This window comes from Chenopodium quinoa, unplaced genomic scaffold, assembly GCF_001683475.1.
Source record: "Chenopodium quinoa cultivar QQ74 unplaced genomic scaffold, ASM168347v1, whole genome shotgun sequence".
Lineage (NCBI taxonomy): Eukaryota > Viridiplantae > Streptophyta > Magnoliopsida > Caryophyllales > Amaranthaceae > Chenopodium > Chenopodium quinoa.
The window spans coordinates 171,555-182,259 of record NW_018743937.1 but is presented as its reverse complement, the minus strand read 5'-3'; the positions used below and the strand labels follow the sequence as shown (position 1 = coordinate 182,259).

At 33.1% G+C, this 10,705-nt stretch overlaps 1 protein-coding gene across 1 annotated transcript; it reads left to right on the top strand.

The window, feature by feature from the left end:
- Positions 1 to 6,964: 6,964 nt before the first annotated feature.
- On the top strand, positions 6,965 to 10,340 carry LOC110688678 (glutamyl-tRNA reductase 1, chloroplastic-like). The gene is made up of 3 exons (XM_021865414.1): positions 6,965 to 7,411; positions 7,993 to 8,234; positions 8,873 to 10,340. The coding sequence occupies exons 1-3, from the start codon at positions 7,147 to 7,149 to the stop codon at positions 10,001 to 10,003; spliced, it is 1,638 nt and encodes a 545-aa protein (XP_021721106.1). The 5' UTR covers positions 6,965 to 7,146; the 3' UTR covers positions 10,004 to 10,340.
- Positions 10,341 to 10,705: the final 365 nt, after the last annotated feature.

The following is a 10,705-nucleotide window of genomic DNA, read 5'->3' as shown; positions in this document are numbered from 1 at the left end:
TTTTGTGTGTATGCTTCTGAAGCTTTGAAGTTATTTTCTTTTAAGTATACTATAAAGAACTTCATGGGTAAAATGGAATTGGGGGGGGGGGGGGGGGGGGGGGGGGGGGGGCTTTATATAGCATATCTTGGAGTGGTTTAATTGTTACCAATATGTTGCAAGTTACGAGTTTGGAAAGACTAGCAGTAGAGCAAGAGTTGCTGCACCTACTTAAAGTCACCTTTCTTTTTAACTGAGGGGTGAATGGTGATGGGTCAGGGGATGTAATGCATAGTTTTAAATGTGGATGCTGTTTTGATTGCAGTAATGCTCCCTGAACTAATTCAGCAGGTAATGCAGGTGGTTTGCGGCTGTTCAAACCCAATTATATTGGTCGTAGTTATCTCAGAATATCTTAGAACTTGGTTGCTAACTTGCAAATGGGTGATGTGGCCAAGATTTATTACCATAATACCATGATGTGAAAGTATTATTCTGAGTTTTGGTTGCATGCAGATCTTTTGGTTTGCTTTATAGGTATGAAGCCCCATCTCCATCCGAGTTTCTGTCTTGGATGGATTATGCTTTGTTAGTTTCTCTTCTGGCTGGGGAATCATGCGCTAGATGATTCATTAAGGTTTTTTATTTTTTTTTTAATCCGAGCCTTCTAGATCCCGATTGATTCGAGATTTGAGGCTTGTTGGGTTCAAGTTTGGGAGAATAATCTCCCAATGTGTTGCTGTGTTTTTAAGTTTCAAATCCAAGACTTAGGGCCTGTTCCGATTGACTGAACTCAGCTGAACTGAACTGAACTTATTAATTAATGATTTTTAACTACGGATTAGTGATCTGTGATTATTTATTGATTATTTATTAGTATACATATGTGTATATACAAATGTAAATATTGTTATTATTATTATTATTAATTATTGATGATTATTATTATTATTATTTATGTAAATATTATTATTTGTTCTCAGCTGAACTGAACTGAACTTATTAATTAGTGATTTTTAACTACGGATTAGTGATCTTTGATTATTTATTGATTATTTATTAATAGACTGAATTCAGCTGAACTGAACTGAACTGAGCTTATTAATTAGTGATTTTAACTACGGATTAGAACTCAGCTGAACTGAACTGAACTTATTAATTAGTGATTTTTAACTACGGATTGTTGTTGTTGTTGTTGTTGTTAAAGAATGAAATTTGACTTTATATCATTAGCAATATCATTAGACGTAAATTAAGAGCTGAATTGAACTGAATTTCAACGGAAGAGAACAGGCCCTTAGGTTAAACTAGAGCAACTTTATTGCTAAAATCGAAGCACTTATTGGTAAGAATTTGTGGTATTATGACTAGAATCAGTTAAATTTCCAAGTTCTTGACTTGTTGCTCATCCCTTTGCCACTCTACTTTTTTTATTTTGTCACGTTTTTTTCCTGCCTTTTTTTTCCCCTGTCTTTGTTAATTTTGTATTCTGTTTGCCAAAAAATAATTCATTTCACTGTGATTGTTGTTTGTCTCCTCTCTCTCTCTTTTCCTTTTCTTTTTCGACTTGGGTCCGCATAATGTTTCATCCATATTGTTTTCACTTCCTCCTTTATCTTTTTACATTCATTTGCTGATTTGCTCTTTACACTTTACTACCTTAATAATACCTTTAACCTCACGACTACCCGTTTGATAGAACTATAGAAGATTATTAGTAAGTTACTGATGAAATGAATTTTAGTGCAATTGTGCAAGTAAAATAACATCCTATTGTTCATAGTAATGCACTTTCTTCCCTAACTTGTAATTTTCTTTATACCAATACCACTTCAAAAGAGAAAAATTCAAATGGAAGTGATTTTTTGTTTTTTTAAAAAAAAAAGTGATGAAAAAAAAAGAGGATTTGGGGATTGTTGTCATGGGAATGGCCTTTGATTTCTCATACAATTTCATTTTTAATCATATACCAAACAGGTAGCCTAATTTCTATCACATGTTTACGCATTCATTGTGAGCTTCATCAATTCGAATTTCTCATTAAATACTTTGTGTAGCAACGTTAAATACGTAAAATTACACTTATCATATTTGTCATTTCTCAAAAGTTTTATTCTGTGAATGCATTAAAATTCTAAAATAGTTCCAATCTTTTTAATTTGAGTCTTTGAGATTTCATCAGATACCTCAAATGTACTATAAAATGGGTGTTAATACTTGTAGAAATCCTCGTGATCTCATCCTATGTTTAATCTAGTATGAGTAGTTGTATATTATATGCCTCTAATAATTTGAGTTATTAATAACTCTAATGTAATTCTTCTATAAATAGTATCTCATCATCGCTTATTTTACCCGAATAGGTAAATTCTAATATGTAAAATAAGTCAAAATTAGGAAGAGGAGGGGGGAGTGCGGAGTGGGCATCAGATAGAAAAAGTCGTTTGCTGCATTGTGGTTAAGTACTTCAATGTTAGAAAATTTAAAATCATGTACTGACAAACTTTATTAACTTTGACCATACATTTTCAGTCACTATAACTAAAAAAAAAATAATAAAATAAAATAATGACTCAAGAGAGATTTGGTTACAAGTGTTTCTCTCTCTCTTTTTTTTTTCAATGTATAACTTTCTATAATTTTTAACTATACACAACTAAACATTCACAATCAAACTAAGGGCATGTTCATATTTACTTATTTTCAGTTCAGTTCAGCTATAATTAGTTCAGTTCAGTTTAGTTTTATGCATTTTAATTTTTCAGTTCAGTTCAGTTCAGTTCAGCTCCAATCAATTCAGTTCAGTTCAGTTCAGCTCAGCTCAGTAAATATGAACATGCCCTAATACATCAGAGAGTAGGAGACCATGCAAATGTATTGAAATATAACGGTAGAAGTATGGGATACTTCAAAGTAACCTCAATTATATATTAAAAACAACATTTAAAGTCCTTTTCATAGAAGTGAAATTAAATGGCATTTTCATAGGATTGCAATCATAAAACCATCTTGTTTGAGTAGGAGGAAGTGGTAAGAAGAATAGAACTACAAGTTTGGAAAAAGGCCAAATCTAAAAGTATGAGTACATTTGGCCTCCACGGTTGGTTAGTAAATTAGTGGCGAATAGTGAGTATGAATGAAATCTAAACTTGTGATTTTCCCCCACTCTCTTTCTTCCTATCCTTATCTCTTTTATCTCTTTGCTTGTACTCTTATTATTAAAAATAAAAGCTCATTGTTTTTTTTTCTTCTACTTAAAAAAAAACCTCGTTGTTTTTTTCTTGTATCATAAATCATACTAGTACTAATATCTTCAATAGCTATCATTAATGTTATTTGGATAGACATGGAATTTTATTTACGAATCTAAACATTTTGATGAGATTTGGCAGAATATATTTGTGGTCATGTTATTTTTACGTCAGAACGAATACCAAATCACTGTTTTATTATTATATTAACATTTCGAAGTTCGTGGAGCATATATCCCATTATCTCTTTACGTCACAACATTATTTTAACATATTGACATGTTTGATGCTGGAGTTGCATAAACATGCATGGATGTACATAAACTTTTATGATTGACTGAACTTAGCTTAACTAAACTTAACTGAGGTGAGCTGAGCTGAACTGAATATTTTATAAAAGAAGAAAATTATGAGCTGAATTGAATTGAGCTGAACTGAATTTCAACGTATGAGAACAGACCCTTAGATATTCCTTATAAATTATAGTACGTGGATACATCATAAGTTTATAACATGTTTGGAATATATATTTATGAATTACAAGATCTGAATGAACGAATGCTTTGATTTACTAGTTTTACCTTTACTTCCTCCGTTGTCCATTAAATAATGATCTTAGATGATGAGATAAGGAGTGTTACAACAATTATTCCTTCCAATAACTACTAGAATTGCTTGTCAAAAAAAAAAAAAAAAAAAAAAACTACTAGAATAATTATATATACATGTTCAACAATCCAACTACGACAAAGTTTTGGTTGGCTTGAAATTGTACTATCTAGGTCAATCATTCCTCTTTTTCGGTGGCGGATTTTGGTCAAAACTATTAGAGGGGCCGGGATTTGAATAATTTATCTCTCACTACAAAATAATCACTGTGTTCTAATATTTTATATGTAAAATAAGGTTATTTAAGTTCATTAGCTAATTTATTTCAACAATTTACCGGAGGCCGGGCCCCTAATGGCCCTGGTAGAAGGTCCCCCTCTGCTCTTTCCTACTCTTTGCTTAGTAAAAAGTGATAAATAATTAATGATACTAAAAAAAATCAAATTTAAAAGTCTATTTGAATAAAGAGTTTTGACTTTATATATTACAATAATTAATGGTCAAATACTCAAATTAATAAATTATTAGTATGGAATATTTTTAGATATTGAGTACCAAGAAATCCCTTAACAATAAATTTACATCTTTTGTATCTAAAAATTATTGGGTTTTGTTGCATGTTTCTTATTTACCCCTTTTCAATCAAACAAATAAAGGTTTGTTTGGCATTGCTTTTTGTTTTCAATTTTCATTATTTTTTAAAACAAAAAATCAAAAAAAGGAAATAAGAAAAAGGTGTTTTACTTTTCTGTTGTCAGTTTTTAAAATTATCATGATTATAATAAGTTTAAATAATTTTAAATTCATTATATGACATATATTATATGATTTTAAAAAATAAAAAAATCACAAAACAGAAGACCGCAATGATGCCAACAATCCCTAAAAGAAAAAGTTTGTTGCATGTTTCTTTTTAGTATGGAATATTTTAGATACTGAGTACCAAGAAATCCCTTAACAATAAATTTACATCTTTTGTATCTAAAAATTATTGGGTTTTATTGCATGTTTCTTATTTACCCCTTTTCAATAAAAAAAGGGTTTGTTTGACATTATTTTTTGTTTTTAATTTTCAGTATTTTTTAAAACAAAAAACCAAAAACAGTAAACAAGAAAAAAAAGTGTTTTACTTTTCTGTTGTCAGTTTTTAAAATTATCATGATTATAATAAGTTTAAATAATTTTAAATTCATTATATGACATATATCATATGATTTTAAAAAATAAAAAAACACAAAACAGAAAACCAGGGGTGAAGCCAAGAATATAAGTCTAAGGGGGCCAAGACTTATATTACCTACTCCGTACTTTTTTATAAATCCAAATTTTTTGCTTTTGTACGTACTATCATACATTAGTTTTGACTATATTTATATATTTGTTGGCACGAAAAACTTATATTTGTAAATTTAAAATTTGTGTTTTACAATATTATTTAGGACAAAATTACAAAAACAATATGTTATCTTAAAGCATCGAACCCAAGACTTCTGTGATAGTGCTTTGGTCATGTTATGAAACTACCCGCTACGCCACCAGCAACATGTATGGTACTATTAAGTTAACATAATTTACAATTAGTAATACTCTGGGGGCCAAGTATGAATATAAATGACATCGCTTGCTGGGCCACGGGGGTCGGGCCTCCACCAACCCCCCTCGTGGCTCCGCCCTTGCAGAAAAAAGAAAACTACAGTGATGCCAACGATTGCCAACGATCCCTAAAAGAAAAGATTTGTTGCATGTTTCTTATTGACCCCTAGTCAATGAGTTTTTTCTTTACCAATTTAATTCTTGGGCTTTTAACGCTCAATCAAGGTTGACAAATTAAATGGAAGAATAGAAGAAGTCCATATATTACAAAAGTGAAATAAAAAAAACGTGGAGCTATCATATCAATTTGCACAATAAAAAAAAAATTAAAAACAAATAAATAAAAAAAAATTGGTAGTGTAATATAGAGAATTCTGCCTTTATTCAAGAATAAATTTAGGGTTCCACTACATGGGATCTATTATAATTAATTAATTATTAAAATTTAGAACAAAAATTATGCTCGTATTTCACGGTCATCTTTTATATGGAATATTGGTTATTTTTTTCCTCACAATAATATACATTATAATACATGCTATAATAAGTGTACCAATTAATGCGGAATGAAGAAATTATTAATATTTTTCAAAATACGTTAAAGTTGTAAAAAAAAAAAAAAAAAAAAAAAAAGACATAGCCAAGAGCATGATTCTATCTCAAAGAAGATTCATTCCAATTGAATTTGAGAGAAAGATTACTTGAAATCATCCTACATTGGACACAAAAGAAAAGAAATTTTAAATTCAAATTACACTCGTCAATCCAATGAATAATAATGTGTTCGAGTCAAACTCATGAATATTTTTCAAAATGCATTTGACTTTCATTGGATTCAATCCATTGTGAAGTGAATAATAATGAGTTAGAGTCAAATTACATTTTGACCTAATAAAGAAGAGAAGCTTGAAACTGACAAGATCTATTGTTGAAGAAATCAACAAAGATGAGACACACTAATTAGTAGATGATGATAGAGCCAATGTGACGATAACCAAAACCTAAAGATGACTTGCAATTGAAGGATTTGTTGATAATCCAATCAAAACTTAACTTAAACTCAAAAATAAAAAGATATATCATTCAAATTTATCTCCTAAACTCATCTAATTAAACACAAACCTAAATTAAAGAGAAACTCATTCCGAACCACTAACAATAGTCAATTAAACCCGACATTAATCTAACCCAACAATACCTTAATCTAAATCTAACTCGAATATCTTACTAGGCCAAATTTATGGCTCTAATTACAACAACAAACACTTATCAAAGTATAATTAATACAAGATGGTATTTTCCAATACACATTCACCTTGAATCCAATTTCACCAACTATTAAGCAACTTGGTCCACATTTCACATGTTTTTCATAAATTTCAATGAAAAAAATTACACCTCCTTTGAAACTTCCTCCTCTCCGAGTAAAAAAAAGAACCCAACCAGCCAAACTTGATTTTGTTACAAGGATTGGTTGCATTGGGTAGGCGTAGGGGGCCAAAAGAGCTAGTCGTGTGGATAAAACGTGTCTTCCTTCAACCAATCAAATTCCACAATTCATAATTCCCCCCCATCTCTAACCCACCCAACTATTTCTACATTACATTTTCTCTCTCCTCCATTAACGAACAACAAAACATTACCCTGTTTTCTCCACACGCCAATTTTCTCTCTCTTAGATCTCCCTATTTCAACCTCCCTTTGAAGGTCTCCAATGGCGGTTTCCACCTCTTTCGCTTTGGAGACTCTTCTTCACGCCGCCTCTCCTTCTCCCGCCGCCGCCGCTGCCGCCGCGTCGTCCTCCTATTCGCCGTCGTTGATCAACTTTTCCGGTCGGACTCACCGCCGTGTTCAGCGGAGGTTTCCGTTGGTTAGCCCTAGATGTGAGGGTTCTTCCGATGTTGCGATTACTTCGGTTGATTCTGTTCGGTCTTCTAGTATATCTGCTCTTGAACAGCTCAAAACCTCCGCTGCTGATCGTATGTTCTTCTTCCTCCTTTTTTGTTTCGTGATTGGAGAGTGTTGATTTTTGCTTGTAATTGAGTTTGATTTCATGATTTTTGTAAATTTTGCATCTCGCATTGAATTTTGTGCGAAGAGCATCTTGTTCGTTTTATTAATGCATTTGATATTGAACTTTTTGGATTGTTTTTTTCCCTAAATTATTGCCTGTTTTCTGGATTTCATAGTTGGAGCACAATTGCAGGCTTTCTAATTTTGGTAGTTTTTGGAATAAATGCTTAAGAGTTGACATAATTGCTCAATAATGTTCTTTTATCTTCCCAGATTTGCGCCTTTTGTAATCACTGTTAAAGTTCTGTCCTGCCTTTTCAGCTAATTTCTGACTTTTTTTTTATATATATTTTGTTTTTTTTTTGGAAAATTGTTTACTTTGTACTGGTATATGTAAATTTTTTTATTTTTTATTTTATGTTCTGTGAATATATGTTTGTTTTGCTCATCTGTTTTAATCTTTGCAGTGTTCTGGAAATTGATTTAGTTGATGTTTAGCTATTTGAAAGAATAAAGTGACTGAGTTTTCTTAATTTTGATCCTCCAGGGTATACTAAGGAAAGGAGCTGCATTGTTGTTATCGGTCTCAGCATTCACACTTGTCCGGTTGAAATGCGTGAGAAGCTTGCTGTTCCAGAAGCCGAATGGCCTCGAGCAATCGAAGAGTTGTGCAACTTAAACCATATTGAGGAGGCTGCTGTACTTAGCACATGCAATAGGATGGAGATATATGTTGTTGCTTTATCTCAGCATCGTGGAGTTAAGGAGGTCACAGAATGGATGTCTAAGGTAGTTTAATTGATGCTCATTTTTGTCAATCTCAATTCGTTTTGTGTGTTTTATTTATTGATGGCTTGGATTATTGTATCAAGCCAGTCTATCATTTTTGCGGTGACATTTGTGTGGATATTGTGGAGATAGGAGAACATGACGAGCTATAATTTGGAGCTGTATATTTCCCGAGTCTCTATACGTTTATATTACCATGGAACTTGTATGATTGTCATGTCAACTTAAATGGGTATTGTAATTCTTGGTGCTGAAGATCAATTTTTCATTGGCCTGCCACTATGCCTAAAAATCAGATTAATTTTGGTGACTATTTTCTGCTAAGCTGCTTGATTTTAAGTTGGTTTTGAGTGGTCATTTGTCTTCCTTTTCATCTTTTTACGTATGCTGATTAAGTTTACATGATTATGTGTTGATTTTCCTTACATCTAACTGTAAGCTAGTCAAGTTTGCCTTGTTCTCTGATTCTCGTCTTCTCTTACAATTTGTTGTTTCTTGTCATCCAGTTTTTCTGATAGTTGGGTTTCATTCATGAAACTTCTTTTAGTTATTAGTTTTCTCTTAAAGTGTGTGTAGCATATGCATGTTGAAACATTGATGAAATCGCTACTTATGAACCTTAGCCTTCTTGTTGGCAGACTAGTGGAGTTCCTGTATCTGAGATCTGCCAGCACAGGTTTTTGCTATACAACAGCGATGCGACCCAGCACATCTTTGAAGTATCAGCAGGGCTAGACTCCTTGGTTTTGGGAGAAGGTCAGATTCTTGCTCAAGTCAAACAGGTTGTTAAAGTTGGACAGGGAGTTGTTGGCTTTGGAAGGAACATCAGTGGTTTGTTCAAGCATGCAATTACTGTTGGGAAGAGGGTCAGGACTGAGACAAGCATAGCTGCTGGAGCAGTTTCTGTAAGCTCGGCAGCTGTTGAGTTGGCCTTGATGAAACTTCCAGAGTCTTCCCATGCTGGTGCCAAAATGTTGGTGATTGGAGCTGGAAAAATGGGTAAGCTTGTGATCAAGCACTTGGTAGCAAAAGGATGTACAAAGATGGTGGTTGTAAACCGAAGTGAGGCGAGAGTTGCTGCTATTTGTGAGGAACTGCAGGATGTGGAAATCATCTACAAACCTCTGACTGAAATGCTTGCCTGTGCTGCTGAAGCTGATGTTATTTTCACCAGCACGGCATCAGAGAGCTTATTATTTAAGAAAGAGGATGTACAAGCTCTTCCTTCTGTAGGCTCAGAAGTGGGAGGTGTTAGGCGATTTTTTGATATTTCTGTTCCAAGGAATGTTGGTTCGTGTGTCTCAGACCTTGAAAATGCACATGTATACAATGTCGATGATCTCAAAGAAGTAGTGGCTGCTAACAAGGAGGACCGTCTTAGGAAAGCAATGGAAGCTCAGGCTATCATTGCAGAGGAATCCAAACAGTTTGAAGCTTGGAGGGATTCTTTGGAAACAGTCCCCACCATCAAGAAGTTGAGGGCGTATGCTGAGAGAATCAGAGTTGCAGAGCTCGAAAAATGTTTGTCAAAGATGGGCGATGATCTTCCAAAGAAAACTAGGAGAGCAGTAGATGATCTTAGTCGAGGAATTGTGAACAAGATTCTTCATGGTCCAATGCAGCACCTTCGATGTGATGGGAGCGACAGCAGGACTCTGACTGAGACTCTTGAAAATATGCATGCATTAAACAGAATGTTCAGCCTTGAGACAGAGATCTCTGTATTGGAGCAGAAAATTAGAGCCAAGGTGGAGCAGATTCAGAAGTAACGTCTTGTGCAGAAATTTCTTCCACAATTCTTCATCCCTCATTTCTGAATAAGGGGAGAGCTTCCTCATCTTATCAAGAGAAACACTATTATGTAAACAGGAAGGAAACCTGAAGGTTTCTTTCCATTCATTGATTTATCACTCACTTCTTTTAACATTGGTGTCGGATCCTTTCAAATTGTATGCTCTTCGTGTCCGGCCCTTTCATGATTTCATGAAATCTGAGGATGACATCTTGGTTATGTATTCAAGTAAAAACGGCTCTGTTGTAATATTGTAATTTTTGTAATTAATGTATGTATACTGATTATTTTTGGTAGTACTATAAATTCCCTAACCTTGATCTGTTGATTCTACCTAACATAGAAACATATATAGTATGTTGAAAAGTATATGACATGATGCATAGTCAGGTTGCAAATTGCAATTACAAGATCTGAACTTTGTGCTTTGGACAATTGAACATCCGTTTTTCCTCTAAAAAGTGCTTTAATTTCCTTTTACATTCGTGAATTGTGATTTAATGATCGGTTTGATTTTTTAGAAAACACTAGGTCATATACAATGTCATGCATAGTAATAACATGGACAAAATACAATTATAGCACTGTGTATTTATTTATTTATTTATTTGTTTTTTTTTTTATTTCTTTTATTTTGTGTATATTAAAAGTACACAATCTACACATAGAATATAATGAA

Coding starts and splice junctions, on each gene's coding strand:
- LOC110688678 (XM_021865414.1), top strand. CDS start 7,147: ATGGCGGTTTCCACCTCTTTCGCTTTGGAGACTCTTCTTCACGCCGCC. Junction 7,412..7,992: donor CAAAACCTCCGCTGCTGATC/GTATGTTCTTCT, acceptor TTGATCCTCCAG/GGTATACTAAGGAAAGGAGC. Junction 8,235..8,872: donor TCACAGAATGGATGTCTAAG/GTAGTTTAATTG, acceptor TCTTGTTGGCAG/ACTAGTGGAGTTCCTGTATC.